We start from the raw sequence: 25884 nt of genomic DNA, 5'->3' as shown, positions 1-25884 counted from the left end.
GTCATATCGCTCCGTTCTTCATTATTAAAAAACATCTGGCGGTCCGTAGAAACAAAACATATATTATTTTCTATAACTTTTCGCATTTTATAAAATTTTATTTTCTGCAATAAATGTCCATATTTCATAGCAATTAATCACAAAAGTATTTTTTATAATCTATTTTATAGTCGTATATTCATAATATTGTCGATCGCATTTTAGTCCAAAAAATATTTTTATGTTTTTTTTTATTACAAAACCTATTTATAATTTATATATGATATGTGTCAGCTTGCCCAGGTGTCCCTTATAAGGCCAATAAATATCGATGCGTTCCGGAGACAAATAACAAATGTCGGGGAAACGCACCGTAAAAACGGAACGTGTCCCATAAAAAAGAACGCGCTACGTCTTCTTGTCGCTCTAATAATAATGTCGCAAAAAATAAATATAAAGTCGGTATCAGTCGTGCGCCATTATTCACGGAGATTTTTTACACATGCGTTTTTGACAGTAGCGTGACGTTTGTATGTTTACGGACTTGTGCTGCTATCTAGCGGCGACTAGCCGAAGCTGTTTGCCGCATTTTTCTATAGAAATCTGCTTTACCGACACTAGTTTTCCAGTCGCCGACAGATGGCGAACAGTGTCTGTTAAAATGTTTTATGTATTATTATTATCATATTATATTTAAAGCAAATTACAAAATATTAGTAAAATAAAAATATATTCTGTTTTTGTAAATTCTATTATATTCTTGTTTTAAAATTTGCTTATATATTTGCCAAAACTTTGCCAAATATCGACTTCAATTGTCTTGTTTTTTCAAGACAATTGAAGTCAACATCTATACGAAAAAGTACGACACATAACATATGTTTTATTCTTTTAATGCTAAGTTTTTTTTATATTCAATGATCGCTTTTTTCAAACTTTTTGATGTATAATATAATGTTCTGTTTTTAGGGTTAGCATTACATTTTTAGATACTGATTATATTTGTTGGTAACAACAATCAAAGTTAAACATTCTAAAAAATATATATAAATTAAATAATTAAAATGGTGACACAAAAATTGTAATCTCCATTGTTTGCAAAAAATAATTACTGCCTTGAATTTTAAATATGTAATATGTAAAATTCAAGGCAGTAATTGTAATGGTAAGATAAATTAAAAAAAAAATAAAAAAATCTTTTGTAAAGCAAAACATTACATATAAATATAACTTTGTGTTAATTTATACTACTTGTATGTAATCTTTGTAAATTTTAGTTGGGTATTTTAGCAAACAATAACCTACAGCAGTGGACTAAATTCAGCATTACAATATTAATTAAACAATTTTTTTAATAAAAAAATAAAATAAACACTTTTAGTTTCATGTCTTATTTTATAAGTATATTTTTATTTTTTACTCCATTTTACAATTAGCTATTATCTAAGATTTTTTTTTAATTTTTACTACCTTAACAAACTCTTTGTTTATATTATAACTATAATGTTATTAATATAATTCTTTATTTTTCAGCTCTCAGAGCTCGAACAACGAGTTCTGGAAGCGGAAGGGCGCGCAGAAGAAGCCGAAGACAAGGTAAGAGTTATTTCTTATTTAAAATATCCACTATACAACTAGATTTGCGTTATCTGATTATAAATGCAGATAGATTTAATTGATTTCATATGAAATCATTAAAGTGTGTCCCTAGCAGCACTGGTTATTTTTATGTTTATTAAAAAAATCAATTCTACTACATACATATATCCCATTGAGCTCCGTATCTTTCGAGTATTGAGTAGGTTGTTACGTATTACGCCATAGTACCCAAATGTGATATCTATCATCTGTTACATAACCTCACATCACACAAGATGTAATCTGCGGTTGCGAATATCGATCGCCATATTCGTGACACACCACCAAACTCTCGGTGTCGCCCCTTTTAATCCTAGGGAATACTCCAGCCGGAGCAATATCAATCTTTTGTGGCAAAAGGAACGAGACGAAAAGTCCCATTTAGACTGGGGGAAACTAGACACACTTTTCACGCCCATCTGCGACTTTTGGGTAATTTTCCAGCGTGGCTTTTATTGCCGAAAAAATATTCGCCACTGTTAAAAAGATGACTTTTGTCAACCAGAAAAATATGAGTTTCCAAACTGCGGGACTTTCGTAATGTTTCCGCATTTTTCTTGACCTCTTTGTGTGTGCGAGAAGAAAAACTCGCATCAACTTTATTGCTCGGGTTTATTTAAACCGTTTTTTTTCGTCACAATGTCAAAGTTACTTATGACTCACACTTCCGGTGTACATTGTAGCGAATCTAGAAAACATTATTTGTAAAAAATAGTTAATAATATTTTGCCACAAAGATTAGATAAATTAATTTACATTTAAAATTTAAAGGCACACAGTTGTCATGACAAAAATATTTGTCTTGAGCTTAACAATGCCATAGAAGTTATTGACTGCGCGTTTAAATGTGAACAATTATATTGTTTAGTGATTAAAATAAAATATTGACCACAATTATAAATGTTTTTGAATGGGTCAAATACCGTCTTTGTTTATGTTTTTTAAAGTCTGTGGCGCTTTCTATTTCTGTAGGTTTGCCATATAGCATTTTAAATTTTAATTTTGTTTTCGACCATCGTGGCGCATTGGGGTAACCTGTTAGGCCACAATGGTCTTAATTTAATCTAAAAAATAAAATAAATAAAAATAATGTTGATCCAAAAATTATGTAAGATCTTCAATTAGGAGCTACTTTTATTTATTATTTATTTTTGTATTAGATGGAGTAGAACAACATTTATTCTTTTACCTTTAACTTTAACAACCTATTCTTAAATAGCAGGCGCGTACGGTGAGATACATTTCTTTTCTCTCGCTCGCGTGTTAAGTGACGAGAGTGAGTGAGAAGAAGTGGGCGTGCGAAACGCGTGTAACGCACTCCTTTATCTCTCGCTCACTCTCGTCACTTAACACGCGAGCGAGCGAAAAGGAATGCATCTCACCGTACGCACCTATACAGTGAGATGCCTGTACGCCAAAAAATAAAAAGAAAATTAAAAGATTACCTGTCAAGCTATTCTTTAATAGCGTTCACCAGCTGGACAGTATTTGGTTTATTCACATACACCTTATAAATAAAAAAGCCACAGGCAGTTAAATGAGGTAAATCATGAGGCGATATGCGTCAATTTATGTACACATATACAATATATAAAAAATGACAAATTGTTTCATGATTTATGAGCTATTTTATTTTATTACACTCTGTTATTATTTAGTTATTATATATAAAAAAATCAAATTATCGAATTATACTTCACTGCCCTTAATTTTATCGTCGCCATTTTTGTGTACTCCGGTGCTTTTCAAACTTTCGAAACTGGTTCGCCCGACCTGAAAATTGCGCACCTGTCAAATTGCCCTATAATTAAAATCGGAATAGCACGCGACGTGGTTTCTGTGTCAGACCGAAAATATGCTTATTATGTACTTTTTTCCTTTCACATATTAAACAAGTGGTATTTTAAAAGATGGATAATAAAGAAATCTTTGCAATTTCAATAATACACGAGGCGATCGAGATTTCTTGATAATTATCTGAATGACACATTTATTTCTGATTATTTTAAATTGAGTCCGCGAGCTGAAAATTACCGGTAGCATATTTTTTTATTAGATTGTAACGTTTGACGGTTGTCCTGCTAACTTTTCTATGATTAAAAATTTGGGCTGCAATTTACAATATAATGATCTTAAAACTACTTTTCCGCATTCATGCATTCAGCAACTTGTAGCAGTTTTTTTTATATCAGGCAGGCATTAGGTTCCAATAATAAATCATAAAAATCAGGGAGGCTTGTTATGTCCGTCTGAAGACGTTAAGAAAACTTGTTTAAAATGTGAAACATTTAAAAGATAATTTACTTAATCAAAATTGCCAGAAAAGAATATTGCTTAAATATAATAAGGATTGTAGGTGTAGGAGATATTCTTAAATCATTAGAAAATCAAATTTTTGAGTAAGCAATCATTATTTGCATTTAATTAGAGCTGTTGCTGATAAACATGTAAATATTAGAATTCATTATTTAACTAAAATTAGCAACAGAGAAGAAAGCAAGTTATATTTACTAAGTAAGCTAACTTATTTTAAATTAGTTATTCAAATTTGACTTCCATATTTACCTGTCATAGTCAAAACACAAGTGGGTTAAGTCTACTGGAGACAACACGTAATAAAAAGCGCGCCATATTATATCATTGCAGACATTTACAAAATATCTGCAATGATACAATAATAATTGATGATAAAAGTAAATTAATAAAGAAAAATCGATCGTCAAACGTCACAATGTCATTTTGTCCGTTGGCGATCCAGTATACGGTATGATTTTTAATATGCGTCACCCTCTCTATTTATTTCATTACTCTATGGGTTCGACACAAATAAGGAACAATTCATTTATTATTAGTTAGAAAAAAATAACAGTGTCTTTTGTTGATTTTGGAGTCTTAAAATAATATCTAAAAAAAAAATATATTTTTAAATAAAAAAAATCATGAAAAAAAAATTTTTTTTTTCCCCATTTGCGTTAATTTATTCCTAATGTGTGTTAAACTCGGTCACGTCACGCGTATCTTAACCAAAACGGGAGTGTTGCCAAACGAATAAAAAAGCTTTACTCTGAGAAAGTAAGCTCTAAAAAGTTGGAGAGCTTCCGAGCCATTCGAGGCAATCTGGCACCCCAAACAGTGTTTTTTTTGACACCACCCTTCGAATTGGGGGTCGAAAAGTGGCGTAACGACACCCAGTTGTTGTGTGCGGTCGCTGCGTGGCGTCGCCGTCGTCGGACTTGCGCACTCGAACCAGCGTCTCTCTCCCCAACGTGGTCTCGCACGGCGTCGTCCCTCGGCTCGCACAACGACGCTCGCGAATCGATAAGCTTTTTATTTTGCGGACCGGGGGCGATGGCCATCGAGGCGTGATACTCCGTACCTGAGCCCCCATGTCAGCCCCGAGCTCCCGGTAGTGACATGTCCCAGCAAGAGGGCGCGCGCCCCCTCGCGGGGCGGCTCTCGCAGCGGCTAACCCTGGCGGCCCTGCAGCGCAGGGATTGCGCCGCCAACACGTAGCGTTCGACTGTGAGTATCCTACAATATAACCTAAAAATATAACCAACATTCAACCTCTGACGTCTCCAAAATGTCTGGTGTTGTTGTTGAGTCGCGTGGGTGAAATGCGTCCAGAATATTTACGCACGCTTTCAAATAAATTCATAATCACAATTGATACATTAACAAAACTAAATATCTCCAATCGATATAGTCACTAGACAAAATTTTATTTGGGCTACTCATGTACATCAAATTTTCATTTCGACCGCGTCAATAAAATGTATAGGTTATGTCTGTAAGGGTAAGAAATATTTTCTGCTTTTTAGCTCTATACACACGTCACAATATTTATTTGTTTGGTATTATGGCGAAGAGATCAATAATAAAAAAGTACTTAGATAGATCAAAACATTGTATTACAAAGAGTGGTCCAACTTTAGTTTCCGAACTTTTTAACACATTGCATACCAGGCACAATTCCTAAAAATGCAGCCGCGCGCGGTCGAAATTATTTGCGAAAATTAGAACCTAAACTTATTTTTTTAAACCATCGTAACTTTTTAATTATTAAACTTATTGAAAACACAGTTTCGTAATGAGCGTTTTTTATATATATCAGTAAAAGTAAAACTGTACCGCATACCAATAAAATATTAAATAAATTTATGTTTAGAATTACCAAATATACATATTTTAAAAATAAAAATGATACAGATTATGATAAAATTATGCCGAAAAACTTTTACTTATTTTTAAAACAAATATCAAACTTTGCGACCTCTAAAATTATTTATTTATTTTTAACACTTTACGGTCTATTTACGCGGCGATTCTTTGATACTGTTGGCAGCGAATAAATGTCGATACATCATTACATGTTTTGATACGCATAATATCAATAACAATGACCAACTTCAGTGATTCTCAATCGGTGTTATGCGTAGGTCCAAGTATTGGCTACAAACCTCATATTAGGGATTAATAAATACGTTTCAAGGCACAGTGTGTTAAAAATAACACAGAAGTAATAAAAAAGCATGGACGTCATTTACCCCCATTTAAATTTGGTCAGAAAAACGAATGTCATTTAATTAAATACTATTCATCGTAATGAAATAGTCCTTGATTCTAAATCAAAAATTATCCCTCAAAAAAATCTCGAATATATCCCAGAAAATTTTTTTAACTTTTCAATATGTAGTAATATATTAATTTACATAATTATTATTATTTTTTACATGCAATGTTACAGTGGATGTGTATTTTTCAGTAAAGTTATATTTTTAATAGTGAAGTCTAATTTTATTTTCACCAGTAGATATATATTTCTACTAGAGAAAATATAATTTAACTGATAGGCGCTAATATGCTGCTCTAAAATGTCTATGAAATTCAATTTGACAGTTGCGAAACGTCCATTTGCTGTTCAAACCTAAACCAAAATATATAATTTCACTAGACATATATTTTTACAGTGAAAATATAATTTATCTGGTAGAAGAGTAAAATTATATGATTTGATCTTTTCCATATGTTGTAATACATAGATTTACATACTTACCATTATTTATTTACATGCGATGTATAAATGTGAATATGTATTTTTTTAGTAGAGTTGCATTTTCGCTTATAAAATTCAAATACATTTTCACCAATAGATATATATTTTAACTAGCAAAAATATGCTGCTCTAAAATGTATATGAAACTCAATTTGCTAGTTGCGAAACGTCCATTTGCTGTTCTAAACCAAACCTAACACAATAAAAGTATAGTTTTAGAACTTTTAAGTCTAAAATACAAACTAAGCCAACTATCTTTTATGGGAAAATAAACAGAAGAAGTACAGACATGTCGCATCTCGCATATAGCTCCATAGTTTCATTGCACTTTGATATTATACTATGTTTTAAAAATATGGCAGCTATCCTTACCGATATTACTACGATATAAAAGTACTGGCCAAAGTATATTCAAACCGAATTTTGGTCAATAGGAGGGCGCAAAAACAATTATCACTTCTCAGAAGTCAAAAATTCACGTCAAAAGCAATAAAATCGTGTCGACGCCGTTGCAGTGGGAACGCTCGGTAACGAGCGTTCCCACTGCGACGGCGGCGGCACGATTTTATTGCTTTTGACGTGGATTTTTGACTTCTGAGAAGTGATAATTGTTTTTTGTGCTCTCTTATTGGTCAAAATTCGGTTTATATGGAACACTGCGACCTTACTATTAATTATGGCAATAATTTGTAAAGATACCAAACCTAGAATGAAATCTCCGTATTTTAGGAAATCCACACCACACAAACATAAATATTGAATTAAAAACTTCATTAGTGTTAAAATATATAATATGTATAGATAATAAGTTTTTACGAGTGTCTTTTTCATTGTATTTGTTAGTAGTTGAAAGAAATCTGTTTGTCTGTTACATTATGCAAATATCAAACAAAATGTCAAAGTTGCACGGTGCGACTATCATCGCATACATTGACCGTTAAGTGTTAAAAATTATTTAAATACATTTTTATTTTCTCGCTAAGCGATTTACAGTTTTATGATAACTGATTTAATTATTACCAATAAATAATATTTGGGATATATTAATAGAAAAAATTCTGTAAACACTACCTTGAAACATTTTTTTTACCCGAGTTTTGCATATCGACTTTTTTCAGTTTTTTTTAGTTAATGTAATAAGCTGGAGCACTTAATTAATACGTTACGGTAAATACGCAGTTTAACGTGTGATTTTGTTATATGAAGTTGAAGTGACGAAAAGCATAAATTTATGCACACGGTATTCAATGTGTTAAAAAAAACACGCAAATTTGTGGATGTCTAATTTTATTTTATTTATTAATCAAACGTTTGCTGTGTTTCATTAATTATGAAAAATATCAATTAAATGGCCGCCTCTGGACCTTTTTCAGCAGCCGATTCTCTTGATGAATTTTTCATACATTTCAGGTGATATCTCAGCTACTTTTTTGGATGTTGCTTTTTAGGTGCTCCAACGTTTCGGGTTTGTCAGCGTAGTCACGTCACTTAGCGTAACCTTACTAAAAATCCAACGTATTTTTAATAATAAAATATGTTAAATTTTATATTTATTATAAAAATTAAATAAAAAAACATTTATTTTACAGCAAAATTTAAAATCAAAAATATATTAGAAAAATGAATTAATTTTTATCAATATTAGGTGTAATTTTTTGACATATTAATATCTTCAGTTCTGATTCGAAATGCTCATTTGTTAATCTCAACTTGAGTGAAGTCCTATTAGTCTTTAAAAGAGAAAATAATTGTTCATAGATGTACGTAGTACATCACCAATATATTTTTCTGCAAACTTACACATTATAATAAAATGTTTTAGTACGTACAAATAAACTTTATTATACATTTTAGCACTATGTTGCACTAAATTTTAATCAATTATATTTAGTTGTCATTTTTTATATGCACTACTAAATAATTAAAAATCATTTAATCTGATTTTTAATTATTTTAAATACTTTCGATTTCTGAAAGTTCACCGTCGCTAATTTAATTCTCAAGAACGTATACATTTTTAAAAATAAAATTTACCCATATTAATACATACTTAGTATTTTACATATAAATATTTATTAAATCTGCTATTTTATTAGTTTAATATACAAAAAAAATAGTACAAATAAAATATTGCTAAATTTAATTTTTTTTATTGAAAATACAATTTTTTTAATGTTAATTTTTATTATTTTAATGCACAAATCTATATATTTATTGCACACTACAAATTTAAATGTTGCTCAATTTAATATATATTTAGCAAAAACCACACCTTATTTATTTGAATGCACATATTATTTGTTTTAGCGCACATTATATTTTTTGGAGGTTGATTTTATTTTACATTTTGCTTATTTAAATTGTCCTATTTTTAAATGTTTATTAAAGTATTACACATAAAAAAATATGTATAGACCTATAAAAAACAATATTGAGTTATGCAATCGATTTCTTTTAATCTACCAGTAAAATTAAAGTCTATTACAATCATGTTTTTAATCTAATCTAATTTTTACTGCTTTAATCAAAGAGATAAAAATACTACTTTCGCTTGATATCAGAGATTCATTCATAAATTTGCAGTCCAAATTGTTACCCACGTGTTTTTCAATTTAAATGATAAAACATTAGGATATTTGTATGATTCACCGCCTACTCTTTCGATTAAGTGGATACTTTCCATTCCGGAATATAAGAAGTACCCCCATATCGATTTTTGCTGTATCTTTTATTTACTTTATTCTCATCAGAGAGCGTTACTATTCCTCAATCTGAAACAGTCCAGCTTTTGTGTGGATTGACCTACTTCATGCGTGTTAAGCGCATTTCTTCAGTAAATAACGATTTTTTGGCATGTATACGACTGTTTGCACCCCATTCCCTAAGCCACATAAATATACACATGTAAATATTTAACAAGTTGAATAAGTTATGTTACTACAATAATGTTAAGCTTTTACTCATTAATATTAAGCGGGATAGATATTTAAAGCTTTTTATCTAAATGTTTCTATCGCAGTAGTATTTATCGCAGTTGATTTGACGTCATTCTTTATTTATTATAATTAATTGTATTCATCTTGTTATTAAAAAAATCATGATACACATTGTTTCGGTGTATTGCAGTAGCACGTAATTGGTTGTCAGCGCGTCGTTGTTCAGTCTTTTTTGCGTTTTCATTGGCACGTATTGCAGTAGAATATAATCGTCTTAAATAAATATATCGAAAGTTGAAAAATAGCATAATTCAGCTAGAATGATATGTGCAAATGTCGCGTTTGTGGCGATTTATTGTGACAGAAAGACAGATTTATGTATTTTCAGTTTTATAGTATAGATTAATGTTATGAATCATGATAAAATACATGGCAATATTTGAACAGATGTATCTAAGAATAATGGTTTAGATAATTACATACGAACTTAACCTTAATATACGCAATAGATTAATTATAATATTTTAATAAAAATATTTATAAATATCCCACATTTAATAATAATTATATATTTTAATATAAAATGTATGATGTTCAAAGCTTTTTTATGTCTAAAGTTAAACGATAAAATATAAAAACGTGTCGACTAATAAACAGGAAAGGCATTAAAGCTAATTTTAAGATGTGTTTTTGTATTATTTAATATGTTTACATTACATATAAAGAAACTTAAATAGTTACTAATAAAATACATAATATATTATTATTTTTTAAATTTGGAAGTTATAAGGCATCCACTTTATTCCCCAGACCTTGATTTTTAATTATCATTTGACTGAGTATCAACAAAGTCACAGTAATTTTATTTTCTCCAAATAAAAAGGCTTATAAAAATGGGAAAGAGAAATTATAACCAATAATTTATTATATTGAAAAAATGTTTCTTAATATAAAAACTTTGGCATTAACTTTATTTAAAAAAAAATTATTATATAATTTAAGGTTATGTTTGTAAGAGAAACACATTATTATCTGACATTTGAGTTACATTTTCTTTGATAATAAAATATAAAATGCTTAAAGACCTTTATTTATTTTGCTTTTGGTCAGTAGATTTTTTTATAAATTGTATATTTGCTCAGTTGTTTATATAAAACTAATCTGTTTTTAAAATAAAAAGTGGCTATACTTTAACTGAATCTTAATTAATAAACAGCATTGCTAAACATTTTGCAACATTAGTTTCGTAAAATTCGACTATAAAATATGTATATGTTACAATGAATGTGTATTTTTCGGTGAAATTGTATTTTTACTAGTAGAGATAAAGTTTTAATGAAATTATATCAGAATACATATTCACCAGTAGATATATAATTATTTATTCTAGCGAAAATATTATTTAAGTAAAAATATGTTGCTCTAAAATGTCTGTGAAACTCAATTTGCCAGTTGCAAAACGTATATTTGCTGTTTGAAACCAAACCTAACCTAGAGCTCTAAATATATAGTTAGTTTTACAATTTAATTCGGTAAAGTTGGGTTTGATTTATTCGCTTACATTAAGTTTGGTTTGACAACAAATGGACGTTTCGCTACTGTTACAGTGAATATGTATTTTTCAGTAAAGTTATATTTTTACTAATATAAATATATTTTCACTAACCAAGCCAGTTAAAATATATCAAAAAAATACTTTATAACTTTAATATTTCATTTTAACTATTTTTTAAAACGGTTAGTTGAGGACCACCACTTACATCGCTAGATAAATTAATTTTTCACTAGTAAAAATATGTATCTACTAGTGAAAATGTATTTCGATATGATTTCACTAATAATACACATTCACTGTAACATATTCATTAATCTGTAATCATTATTTATTTATATTAAAAAATAAACCGTAACATAATTAATTATGGAATCAATTTATCGCGCAGCTAAACCCTAATATAATAAATTAACTGAACAACCGTTACCCAAAGGGTCTCATTGCTCTGCTATTATTATTTAACATTGCATTAAATTTGCCGTACGTTGGTTACATTAGGGTCGTAATCGATAGTTTTATTGATCATAAATCGAGCCCTTAATGAGGATCAATATATTTTTACATGGTTATGATTTTTCCATAGATAAAAAAATATATGTTTTAATATATTTTACTGTCGATCAAATGCAAATATTCCATTTGTATTATGTTGTACGCAAGCATATAAATTTGAATACTGGACATGTCTATTATATATTAAAAACGCAGGCATTCTCAACCCATTATCACTATTAAATAGGGTCGCCTAGCAATGCAGCTACACGGGTTTCGAGTGAGCTTCCTAAGCCATTGTTACCGACTTCTAAAAACGGCGAACACGAGGGTGATGCATTCAAAACTGCTTCATACAAAGTGACAAGCTGACTGTTTACTGCGAGGGGTAGTTTAAAAGGGTGAAATGGCTAGGGTTATTACCTTTTTACGATTTCGTGCGAACGTTAAAAAAACACATCTGGTGGATGGGTATACTTCGGACTTTTTTTGTTCAATTTAATCGGATTAATCGCGTTATCGATAAGGATTGGTAGGCTCAATTAGTTAATTGAGATCCTTTACGGCGCTCCGCTGAAATAAATCTAGGGAAAGTGGCGTTTGTGGAGATTTATAGGGAATGCGGAACAACTGGGCTAATTTAGTGCAACCATTAATGATAGCCGGACTATCTATATATGTAAGGATGGCTAAACACGCATGGCTTAGTAGTGTGTGCCATGTGATCTTGATATGTTATGTTATACGGTAATCTGCGGATTTGAATGGTATTTGTTGGACTTGGTCGAAATTAGATGGGATTATTTGATTATCTTAAATACCTAGATTTCTTTATAATAATAATTATTATACTTGTGGTGTTGTTTACGTTGAGTTAAACTGTTAAATATGAGTCGAGGAAAATTTACCGCCAGCAATTAATTACTAGCAGCTTACTGACGTGTCAATTGATCGCTAGCATATTTTACCATATAGAAGCAATGGGATGTGTTTGTTCAAATCATAAAAAGTATTTTGTTTTTGCATTTAGCTATGATTAGCATATTATTGGAAGTCTATGAACCATGATAAACAATATCTCAGTTTTCTTGATAAAATATTTTTATGTTTAATTTTATATTTTAGAGATCATTGTTAAGTCATTATCACCCAATAGGAATTTTTCAATTTGATTTTTCAATATTGTTTTAAAAAATTAATATTAGCATTTCGATGTCTGCTGCATTTAAATTGCAATAAATTGTCTTAGCTAGGAGTAAAATTATTATTTTATAATAATATATGCATTTTTACATTTTTAAATCACTATTTTTTACAAATTTTTACATGTACACTGAGTGTACATCACCGTAGCACGCATTTTTTTAGGTGATTTGAATATAACATAAGGATTATGATTGATTTTTTATATATTTTTCAGACAGCTATAAGTTGTCCTGACCTAGTATGTGCAGCTATGCCTCGAAATTAATTGCATTATGTTATTGTAATGTCGTATGTTTGTCAAATATTATTTTTATACATATTACAACAGGTTAAAAATTTAATGTAGATAAATTTCAACATCTAGACATTAAACGTGAGTCGAATCCGCGTTTACTCGGTAAACCATGAAAGTGGAAAACGAAGAAAAACTCCGGGATTTCCCAAGCGCGGAAAGCTCTCTCGTTGCAAGCGGTGTAATAAAGTATGAAAAGAAGTCTGGAGCCGTCGAGTCGAGAAGCCATTCCGGGAAACTCGAGGAAACTTTGGCAAGCTTTCAACGCGATCGTTTCATAGACAAACGATCGATGCGTCGGGACGTCGGAAAATCCCCGATTTTGGCGTCGGTGTGGCGGAATTTCCAGGATTTTAGTGGGCGATTCGCCGAAGGCCGACTCATTGTTGTTTTCGATAATAAATGTTGGGAGATGTATGCGATTTGATGGATGGTATGTGTATTTGCTATAAAAAAAATCCATTAGGAAATAAATAAAACTAATTGTTTTATTGTTTTTTTTATTTTGAATACAATATGGTGTAAAATTATATATTTTATATCTAGTTATTATTTTTATTAAAATTTTAAATGTCGTGGAAAATCGTTATAAGTTAAGATTAACTTTAGAGTAAAAAACTTCTAGCATGTAAACCGAACTATCATATATGTATAGATAATAGTTTTTATTAATTTATTTCGTATACTTTTGACGAATATATATTTAATTATTAGCTAAACCCGTTCACCATTCGTTTAAGCTGCTCGCATGAGACCTAAAATAGTTACATTAATGGATATTTTTATTAAATAAATATGACTATTGCTATTTTACAGATTACGCTTTTGCGGCCATAATATTGAATAGAATACATAATATTTCTTTAACTGTATTCGCCATTTCCTTAACATAGTTATATTATATTTTTTATATGAAACGTTTCATCTCTCTAATCTGCAACATGCGCCGGTGCTTCGATTGGTGGAATTTAATAAAACGGACGTTCCATTTCGCCGGTTCGTGCCGGAATACAATGAAAAACGGATAAAGCCGTTCAAATATCCGCTTTACGATGTTTATAAACCTAATGGCTTTATATACTACAAACAAAGTATGTACCTATGACGATTTTGGACGTTCGCGTGATTGCACGAAAACGCACAAAATTATTACCACCCGACCACCCCATCATATCGATCGATTATGCAATTAAAATTCAGCTCTTAAAATATATAGTAATTATTTTATGGATCCTAATTGTTTCAGCTTAACATTCTGCATATTTTGGCTATTAATTATCAGGGAGGAAGTATTAGCACACAATCAGCAAATCTGAATAATAAGTATAGCTTATTTTTAACATGAAAAGGGCAGAAATAATATTTTATATTACTGGACTGTTTATTTTAACATACATAGTATTGAATATCACCCTTTGTATATTCTCTACATATTTATTTACACAACGTAAGTCGGATTAGGCTCGTCACGAGATCGGAAGTATCAAAGTCTCAAATGACAAGTAAACTTAGTTAAAAGTATGTATGTTATGGGAGTAATAATTTCTTTAAATTAATTTGATATAAATTAATAATAAATATAGCTCTATAGTATTAAATTTATCTGTATATATGTACATGTGTTATAAAAATAATTATTTCACCATATATTTTACATGTTTTATGTATTATTTTGTTCTTTTTTACGCTATGAACTGTAGCGCCAAGTCTCTCCGTGAATAATACGACTGTATGATCCTGTAGTTTTAGTGACATTTAATTATTTCGTATTTATAATTAAAACGTAATGACATGATTAATACGATACACGTGTATATAATTTTAATTTGATTATTCTGTTACAGAGTCTGACACAATACTGAGATAAATCATTTTCGTATCAACTATACACATACATCACATTTAATCAGTTTAATTGATGAACCCGAGATAACTTATTTTTTAAATATTGTTTTGTTTATACTACTATTTTAAAAATGTTAGTGTTATATAAGGGTTACGAAGCTTACAATGTTCTGAATAGTCGCCATTTTAAAACAAAATGGCGGATCTGAATTCAGCCGAGATATTCACTTTTATTCAAATTTATCCTAAAACTTTACTTCAAATTTTTATTTTTTTTAATTACTCAATGTATTCTTAAATATTCAAATAATAACGGAAAGATAGAAATTGCGCAAAACATGTCAGTAAAAAATCAGATCTCTCCAAGCAAAAATCAATAACATACCGCTATTTAATCAAAGTATTCCGCCGGCTGGTTTCGTTTCGAGGCACAGCTGCACATAAAAATATCAAGTTTGGGGCAACCCACAGATAATTTATCATCCGTGCATATTTTTAATCTAAACAGCTATATTTATTTGCCTGAAAATAATAATAAAAAATCAAAATATGGTCTTAATGTACATATAAAAAATTGTAAAAAATAGTGATTTAAAATTGTATAAATACATATATTACTATGAAATAATAATTTTATTCCTAGTTAAAACAATTGTAACATAAATGCATTAGACATCGAAATTATTGTGAAAATGCGGGAAAAAATTAATATTTATTTTTTAAAACAATATTGAAAAATCAACCTCTTTACGCATAATTTCCGTGCAAATCTCAAAATCCGACTGGCAGATTTTGTTGACATAATACGTAACTGTATCGCAAATAAATACCTAAAGTATAAACATATTTATAGAAATGTTCACATAATGTACACTCGGTGTACATTACATTTAAATGTGACGTCACATTAAGTAGGTAATTTTAATTCTAATAAGCTCTGCTTTATACCATGAAAATAAATTACATAATTTATTATTTTATATGATATAAAAAAATATGTTGGCTCTATATGCATATTAAAAGCTTATACATAATATTTTTGATTATTTTCCTGGCAAAGGCTCAAATAGAAAAGTTATGTTATGGATATATGCCAAAAATGAAATTCAATCTATTGTTATATTGCTACATTTAAATATTAATTAAAGTATTGGTATCATTTATGGTAGAATTTTTAAACATATATCATATACACCATCTGGATTTCTAGGTTTAAAATATTTTTTAACAAAAACCTAACTCTTCATTGAATACATTGTCTTATAAAACTATACTTTAAAATAAATAAATAGGTATTTTGAGGATAAGCTTAATATTTTTTTATGGATTTTAAGGCATACATAAAACATACATTAAACATGACGAGCTCATTTAATACCTAATTCGGTTCTGTGACTGATATTAATAATGATGAGTGAAATATATGCATCAATGGGTGATTCTTAACTTTTGTTTCTCTCAAAAAGCTTATGAATATTATATAAATTATTCAATGTCATTTCAAGTTTTTTAAACATTGTGAAGTTCATGTTAAACGCTATGAGACTCCATTTTTAATTACGAATTAATGAGCCACCGTCACGGCACAAAAGCGATGCTTTACGCTCGAATGGTTAACATGAATGAACGATGCATCATAAAATAACCTCGAGATGATCATACAATATTATCCGAGTATTTATTATTTATAATAAAATATTATATGATGATTCTTATATTTAGTATAGAATTTTAGTCATTCTGAAGAACCTTTATTTTGCATCACAATAATCACACAGTATTCACTAGATTTATTTATTTATTTGCAAATTTTTCGTTGCGTTACAACCATGTAAACACAATCAACAACCATTATGTAAATAGTGATACATCAGACTGAAATCAGTGACATATATTTTATTAATTATTAGTTATTATTTTAGCTCACTATGCACGACCTAATTCGATTTAATTTTAATTATTAATCACGATCATCATTCGTGTGCTTAGGAAAATCTAAGAAAACCTAATCTGACACGATCAATCGGAATAATAATTATAAAATTATCACAATATAAAAACTACAGTACTGAAATAATATGAAACGTGTCATCCCATGACAAGTTGACGTTCTCAGCCCATCAAAACAAACCAATAACTGAGTCACTGGGTAATCAGTCACGGTTTTTATTTTTAAATACACAACATTCATGCAAATTTTGCATGAACTCATGAAGGTCGCCCGCCTCCACCCCCGACTTTTTAGAGGGTGTGGTGTGGGACATAGTCTGAGCGTTTCCAGAACATTTACAGCTGTTTGCACACAATGCGTCTGCGTCTGGGGTTCCGGCTCCGAACCCCACCCGCCGTTGAGTCATCCCCGGGGTCGTAATTTTTTTACATTTATTATTTTTCGTCGGTTATTAACGGCCAAGTCAAAAGACTAAAAGGAAAGTATGAATGTACATATATACTTGTATGTTTTTTTGCCTGTGTGTCTCACACTCCAATTATTTTTGGCGCACTGACTCATTCGCTTTTCGCTGTCTAGAGAGCGAAATCAAAGCGAGTGAATTTTATGAGTTATCTCAGATGTTATTTGATGATTTGGTATGTTAAGATTTAAGTATTAATTCTGCTGAATAATAATGTATTTATTCAAATAAATTATTTTGCTAAAAAAAATATTATATATGATAAATTAATACATTTTAAACTTTATGCCTTTGAAAACGTCTTTATTTCACCCCTTGTGACTTTCATTTAATTTGTACATCGCAATAGTATCAGTACAATGATGTATGTGTTTGTAATAATAAGGGTGTGTTATAGAAATGTGTGAATATGCGTTTGTGTGCCATAAAGATCTTTGTAATATAAATATTCAGGAAGGAACATTTTAACTGAAATAAAAATAATTTTATATATTTTAATTACCCAATATTTATGTTTGATACCACTGTGAAAATTTTGCTGGGAATCAGTGAATATTTTTCAATTAATATGTGTCACTTCGCATCTTTAGTAATGCAAAATAATTCGAGTCTGCCGTGAGGATCCGCACCCATGGCCTATGGGTTATTAACCCGTCCCTAACAGACTTTTAGTACATTTGTTTTGAAATGCTAATAAATACCGTTTAATAGACATCTGCTTGGATATTTATATAATGCTTGCCTACACTCTCTGAAAGTTGTCCGAACCGAAGTTACAACTGAAGTCGGCTGAAGTAAATGACCACACTGTCGCAAATTTCATATGCCGTCCGGACGGCGGCTTCTGTCACGTACAGCTGGCATATTTGCGCGATCGAAAAATGTGCCAAATAATCGCAATTTTTAAATTGTCATTTTATTAAATTTGTGTCACTCACCAATACAATATCAGTGAAAACTTTTCGGTCGTAAATATTCAATTTACGCAAAATCTTTGTCGGCTTTTGCAAAATGCCATAAGGCATAAAAATGATACTTCAGAACTATCCTAGAACTTGTCGCCATCGATTCTAAATAAGAATTCGTTATGGTGTGACATTTATATAAACCGATCTAGGAAAATACATAAGGATATTCGAAACGATTTTTTTAACAAAATCAAGTACTACTAATTATTTTTTAATTATTTAATTTTATATGAAAAAAATATAATAACGATATCTGTTAGAAGAATATACTATCAAAAATATAATTAATCCTTATTGGTGCCCTAAAATATTCAAAGATGTCAGTAAGTCTGTTGAAGTCCCCGATAAGCATGTGTCATTATAACTTGACCACGTGACCACGATGCAGCGCTCGACATGCATGTTAACCATAGGACGCCTACGCGCATACTGAAATTGAAGCGAGTTACTCGTTCTATCTCAGTTTGCGAAACACCATATCATTATCTCTCTCACTCTCGTCACTTAACACGCGAGAGAGCGAAAGGGGTAGTATCTCACCGCTCGAATGAGCCGCTCCGACTTTGGACCCTTTAAATCCGGTCCTTTTCCTCCGGTTCTCGGTAACCTCGGACAACTTCCGAGAGATTTTAGAGAAGGCAGAACCGAACTCTACCGAAGTAACCCACTATATTCTCCGTCCTTGGCCAGCCTTGGCCAACTTCCAGAGAGTGTAGTGCAGGCATTACAGTTGATTCGAAATCTGTAAATTTACCCATGACGTCATTCTATGGCATACATAATCCGCAGTTTCTGTACCTGCTTCGGATGATTTTTTCAACATGTTCTTTTTACAATTTAATGAATACGCATGATTTCAAATAATTTGTATAAAGAACAACTACTTCGATCGAAAGTATCATCCGTTCGATTCCGTTCATTTTTTTCTCGTTGTTTCTCTTACCGTACGTTACCGCATTTTTCACCGCATAAATTAATCCGCCCGGAACTCTTGCATCGCCGTGCTGCATTCACAATGTGCTCGTTTTTGCGGTGGGCGGGAGTGGGCGGAAGGATCCGCGGGGGGACTCTGGATTCCGTATTCAAGGGCCATACGCTACAACATAAATATTTTATATCCGATTTCCTTTGATTTCGTCCTAGTGAGAATTCATAAATCTGCTCGCGGATCCTGGCGCGGGCATGCCCCCGCATAAAGAAACGGTAATTACCGTTTCCACGGTAAAAATACATATATATGTATATGTACATCAGATATATTTTTCACATAAAAATATTTCCGGAAATTATTTGTTTGAAATTAATCATTGAATGGTGTACCGTTTTACTCATTATGCGAAATCGGTAAACCATCATCCCCTTTGTAAATTCAGCTCCCCTTTCGGCCCGCCTTGTTTCCTACCCTTATTCAATGGACTTAATGATAGCCGCCGCCGATTTGATTCCGCGATTCAGGGTTGTCCCTTGCAACAGATTTTATTAATATATGTTATAATGTTATTAAAATACACGTTATGTGTTTAATTAGTATTTCAGATTCGTTTGATGTCATTGACTTAACTCATTCATTGCGTTGTGCATATGTCATTGACTTATCGTCGTCCGAATTCGGCTGTGGCTAAATTAGTCGGCTAAGTTATCTAATAAATAACATGTCTAAAAGTTTCGGTCGCATTTAATAATTTGTATAAATGGTCGCCTTTAGCCGTTAATGCATTATATTCTAAGCTCTTGAGGATTTAATACTTTACTAAATTTATATTTAAATACGTGCTTTGAATCTATTTTCAAAATGCTACATATTTAAATTATTAGTTTTACAAAACTATGTTTCATTTTTCCAAGTAAATTAATAAAATTTGTGATTTTTAATATATTATATACAAGTTTTTTGTATAGATAATATTAGTTTTGTCATATACCTTCGTCTTAAGTCTACCTATATTATAATACTATATAAATGTGCCGCTTATATTCCTCACTCGTGCCACTTATTTTGAAACAGATCATAATAAAAAAATTGATTGAGATCATTACTGTATTACGTTTTGCATACAAATTTTAAACCTACAAAAGTCGTAGCAAGGATCGAGTTTAACCCGTGTCGTGAATTTGAGTGAGAGAGTATGCAAAAGCTACTGCTTTTCTCGTGCTTCTAATGATCGTTTCCGTCTACTATATTCTTATATACTCTTTAATCAACTCAGAACGCCTTGTTTATGGCATCGTTTACATTTCTCTTTGACTATTTGGCATGCTTAACGGCGTAATAATAAATTCGTCATTTTCTGGAATTTTTAATTCGGGGATTTAGTACCTATTCGACGAACTTTTTTGGCGTGAATCCTTGTTTTTTTATTAAAATAATGTCCAACGGATGTTGTCTATCACGTCTGTTACATATTTGCCACGCCAACGAAAAATATTTGATTCTTAAAATATCTGAGAGACAAAAATCATTATTTATATTATAACACTTTTAGTGAAGCTTTAACATGGATTATGATATCTTCAATAATAATAAAATCCCAGGAAACATTAGTGGAATGCCCTATTTGATTTATTGTTCAGTTTACTCGGCTGTTATTTGTATATCTTCTACAGTCGCAAAACGTCGTTCTTTACATTAAAAATGTCCTCTTTGTATGTAAGAACTGGAAAATAATTTTGCAGCATCTAAAAATCTGGTCGTCTTATTTGAAACATCACACGTAAACAGTGTAAAACTAAATTTTGTAGCGGATTTATTTCAATTTATAAAAAAAAGCAGTACCTTAAAATTCGATTCAACTTGGCGTGATTTTTTATTCTTACCTCTACATGTTGCTTTCATTGATACAATAAACTTATTATGTTATTAGGTTTATTATTTAGGACTTGCATTAAAATATTTGAAAACCGAATATATTCGCTCATTTTCATATTTTATAATTTCCAGTTATTTATAAAGTACAATTTTTAAAATTAAAATATACTGATATAAATTAAAAACATCACTGCGAAAGCTGAAATATTTTTGTGATAATAACTAAACCTTGATTCAAACTTTTTTACTGATTTTTTTTTATTTTTTTAAATATAAAAATATAGTTAATAATTATTTATTTTCAATCTGAGTTTAAATTAAAAATGTGAAATAAATAACTAAATAAAGTGTAATAATTACTTCAGTCTAAATATTACAATAAAAAACAACATGTACATATATTTAAGAATTTTCATGATTTTTGTTTGATAAGTAAATATTATTTCTTTAATCGCCTTTAGTTCCATAGTATGATACTTATACAAAAATTAATTATTTGTGTGTTATGGTAACAAAAAAGCACAGTTTTTATTTGTAGCGTGAAATAACGATCGTAGAGCGCGAGCTTATGAGTGCACATGGTTAAACACCCGCCGGGAAGACTAGATTCGGTGTGAGTGATAGCGAATATATATCACGATCTAGAAAATCTATCGCCCACAATTCGCCGCCAGCAATTAATCGCTAGTAGTTTACCGCCGCATCAATTGATTGCATCAACAATTTTAAACCTGCAAATGATAACTAGCATATTTTATCGCGGGGCTATAAATATAATTTATATAAATTTATTGATCATTTAAAATCTAAAACAAGGTTTTTCTATAGCTGATGTTTTTACCACCTGCAAGATAAATAAATACAATTTCACTGATATTGATCAGTGGAAATATATAATAATTGTTTGATACATTTAAAATAAATTCATACTCATGAAAATATGACTTTACTGTAACAGTTGCGAAACGTATATTTGATATTCAAACCCAAACCTAACCTAATGAGTGTTCTATAATTATTTATAGATTTTGAACTGCCATTCGATTAACAGCAAATGTACGTTTCGCAACTGTCAAATTGAGTTTTATAGACATTTTAGAACAGCATATAATTTAAACCTTTTAAAAAAGTCGTGATTTAAAAAAAAATAGAGTTTCAACACCGTCAATCAACCAATGAATAAACACATCTCATTATTTCTATGCGGTAAAATATGTTAGCGATCAATTGACGTGGCGGTAAACTGCTAGCGGTTAATTACTGGCGGTGAATTGCAGGTGATAAATTTTCCTAGATTCCTTTCATATGTTTTTAAAAATAATCGTTAGTATTATAAATACATATTATTTTATAAATTATATAAATGGATTAGAATATTTATAAATATATTAATGTGCTGCACCGCTCAGCGAAGAAAATTACAATTCATTATTAAATAAATATTTTATTAGCCTAGGACGCAATATTTTTTTTTCAATATTGCTAACAGTCACTTTGTCTTCTTTTGTCGCATCCATGTACCGGCGAGTGTAAAGGGTTAACCCCTCCACTCGCATTATATTCGACATTCGCGACGACACACCCCTGTCCGAGCGTAAAAATAAATAGTGTCGCGGAGTGGCGCAGCCCTCCTCGCCGCCGATCGTGCAGGAGGGCCCCGCCGCCAGTCTGCCGGAGGGCCTCCCTCTGACCGGTGCCCTCGGCTTAGTCCCTCCTGACCGAAATGTTTCGCAAACCCGTTCCTCCAGCTCGCCGCTGACAGATGGTGCGCATTCCACGGCCATCTGCGGCCTGAGATTCCGTCGAATACCTCCAGATCTGACTATCAATAACATCCCTACGCTCGGCAGTGAAAAGTGAATGACTTACTCAAGTGAATAATCACCAAAGTTCGTCTCCATTGTCTTGTGATAACTTTGTGCGAGTGTTGAGCGTGCACAAGTGTATTTTCGTATATATATTTAGTGACAAAGAAGGGGAGTCGCCCCTCCGTTTTCCGGCGCTCTCGATGCGCCCACGAAAAAAGGACAGGCAAGAAGAAGAAGAAGGACATTTTCTATTCCTGACTTGGACTTCCTCGCGATAAATCCGCCGGCGCGCCTAATGAGATCGTTCAGGTCGAAGCAGGGCCGCATCGGGGCATCAGATTTTACGGCTGTCGTGTCGTAAAAGAAAAAGTGTGTGACTCAAACAGCCGGTGCCATGGATACGTCCGAGATGTGCTGTACGTATAGTACTTACTATTCTTGCTGAAAGTTAGATGGGTGATAAAAACAACAGTTTCGGTGTTGTAACATTTGCTTGAGCAATTAAGGAATACGTCAATTTATGGTTTAGTTTCAGTACTATCCGACTTACTGGAAGCTGTTGGAATATGCATTATAATAAAGGTCGATTTGGTGAAAAAAAAACAATACACATTACTTAATTCTAGATACAAAATTACCTGAAATATAAAATATTCTTTCACTGACTTCTGAGCTTGCTTATGTCATTAAATGATAAAAACTATTTATTTTATATTTTAATGTTTGCCTTAAATATCATTAATTTAGTACTCAGTATCTTAGCATTTTTTTTGATTTTGTTATGACTTCTTTTAACACTTTGCCCTCGTTATTAATTTATCAGATATATTGATCATCAGAATCTGTTTCTATACAAGAATTTATTTATTAAGATGTTTAATGGATTCTGCAAATATAGCAAAATGATTCACGTACTTGTCCCAAAACAAATTTTGTATATTATTTTTTTAGTTACATAAGATTATAAGATTATATGTTAACTAAAAAATTAACATTTTGACTTTGGGTATAAAAGTAACATTTCAAATATGAAATGATACTTGTTTTTCTGTAAAGGAGACTTAATGCTCGCCCACTCAATGATTAGTCTGTTTTCTTACTAGACTTTTATGACCTATGTACTACTTTTTTTAGATCAAATTACAAGTTTTCGACGGCCATTAAATAGTTTTAACAAGTGTGAAATCTGGTAACTTTAATTGATAGTTGCATCGCTTATACAGGATTTTTTTATATTCTCTATCTAGCTGAGAATAGCTCATTGATGGAGAATTTTAAATACCAGATATGTGCGACCTAGCGATTTTAAATAATCATCTAGGTAAACCTTATATGTGATGATCGTTCGGAATTATAGCTATATAATGTTCCAGTTCCGTATGAGATTTGAACCCAGGTCTTTCAGGTCAATAGTCGGAGACTTATACCACTCGTATTTAAAAAAAATGTTTTTTTTTTTTACCTAGTAAATTGAGGGATACGTGCACTCATTTTTGCGATGTTTCTCAATTTGTTGTTTAAAGTGCTGTTTCAAGTATTTTTCTACAATTGCACAATTGCTTATATAGTTTAAAGTCGAAGGCTCGATTTCAATGTGAATTTTTGACGTTCTTTTAATTTAAATACTGTGTGATATATCGCAATTAGTAATAATTATAATATATTTAATCAAAAATCTCAGATTAGCATTTTCTTATCGCAGGAATAAATATTTTGCAAATAGGATTTAATAAAATAATAAGAATATCGCAATTGAATCGAGATGGAGTGCAAAGCAAATTTGATTTAATATAATAATCTTTAAAGATTTTCTAGACACAATTAAAATTGAAGTAAATTAAGATTTGTGCAGATTCTAAACCGGGTCTTTTAACTTTAAAAAAATATCTTGATTCATAAAATTGTCTTATTTGAAAGCTGCAAAAAAATCACAATAAAATTAGACAATGCATCTTTATAGTAAAATATATATGTAAAAGTTCAATATTAGTGTATTAAACACCTAAGCGTTACACGTAGCCCTTAAAAAAGAATAATAATAAGAAAAAGTTTCATCTAGCAAAGGACGTGTTTAAAAATGTATAAAAAAAGTTTGTATTTTAATTTTTATTTTGTTTCAATTTATATCAGAGAATATTTTGCCTTTTTTAATTTTTACTATATGCTATGATTTGTTAAATTTAAAAAAAAATGCTCCGAAAACTTTTATAGAATTCTGATTACAGATACGAAAGTTAATGTGTCCTCAAAACCCTGTATATCCCGTATAAATGAAATGTTGTTTTTTTATATATAATATAATACTTTTTAGCTCTTTACTTTTTCTTTTATGATTTTATATAACGGGAGTTGCAGATTCTTATTATTTTTAATGGACGCTATGTTGAAACAAGATGGATTAGGCTGGCTTACAAATTCAACTAAAATATGAACCACAAAATCCGACATATTCCATTATATATAAATAACAAAAATATTTTTGTATACAGTATTTTTTTAAATTTTTTAAACGAATTATGATTTTTTTTATGATCGCCATTTTTTAAAAAAATGCTAGATCCTGATCTGATTAATGCACTTGGGCGTGATATTTACAAAAAAATTGTGTTTCAAAAACTGTTATATCCCATATGAATAACAATTTTTTTTTTAATTTTTATTAAAGATCATTTTTGTTCTCTTCGCTTAGTTTGTAGGGTTTTTATGATTTTCAAATTGCCTTTTGGCCGCCATTTTAAATCAAGATGGCTGATCAAACTGGATTACAAACTTAATCATGGGTATCTTGTATATTTCATGGTAATTCATTTCTTGCATGTTTCATGAGAATCTTTTATACTATCAAAAAACAGTTTGTTAATTTTTATTTCTATAATAAAACATGTTTGA

At 30.6% G+C, this 25884-nt stretch overlaps 1 protein-coding gene across 15 annotated transcripts in view; it reads left to right on the top strand.

Annotated features, from left to right (window-relative positions):
• Positions 1–25884, top strand: part of LOC148228951 (uncharacterized protein CG43867) — a 379323-nt gene that overhangs the window by 329184 nt on the left and 24255 nt on the right. For 10 of the 15 annotated variants that reach the window (XM_088199466.1, XM_088199461.1, XM_088199458.1 and 7 more), the window contains one exon: positions 1513–1575. In XM_088199466.1, the coding sequence (XP_088055592.1) occupies positions 1513–1575 (63 nt within the window). Of the gene's footprint in view, positions 1–1512; positions 1576–4885; positions 5140–22793; positions 23412–25884 lie in introns of those variants that run through there. The other 5 variants (XM_088199469.1, XM_088199471.1, XM_088199470.1 and 2 more) reach the window with 5 other exon arrangements.

This window comes from Plectrocnemia conspersa, unplaced genomic scaffold, assembly GCF_051122295.1.
Source record: "Plectrocnemia conspersa isolate PC_06_02 unplaced genomic scaffold, ASM5112229v1 ptg000012l, whole genome shotgun sequence".
Taxonomy (NCBI): Eukaryota; Metazoa; Arthropoda; class Insecta; order Trichoptera; family Polycentropodidae; genus Plectrocnemia; species Plectrocnemia conspersa.
The sequence above is the reverse complement of the archived record's forward strand: the minus strand, read 5'-3'. Positions and strand labels throughout refer to the sequence as shown.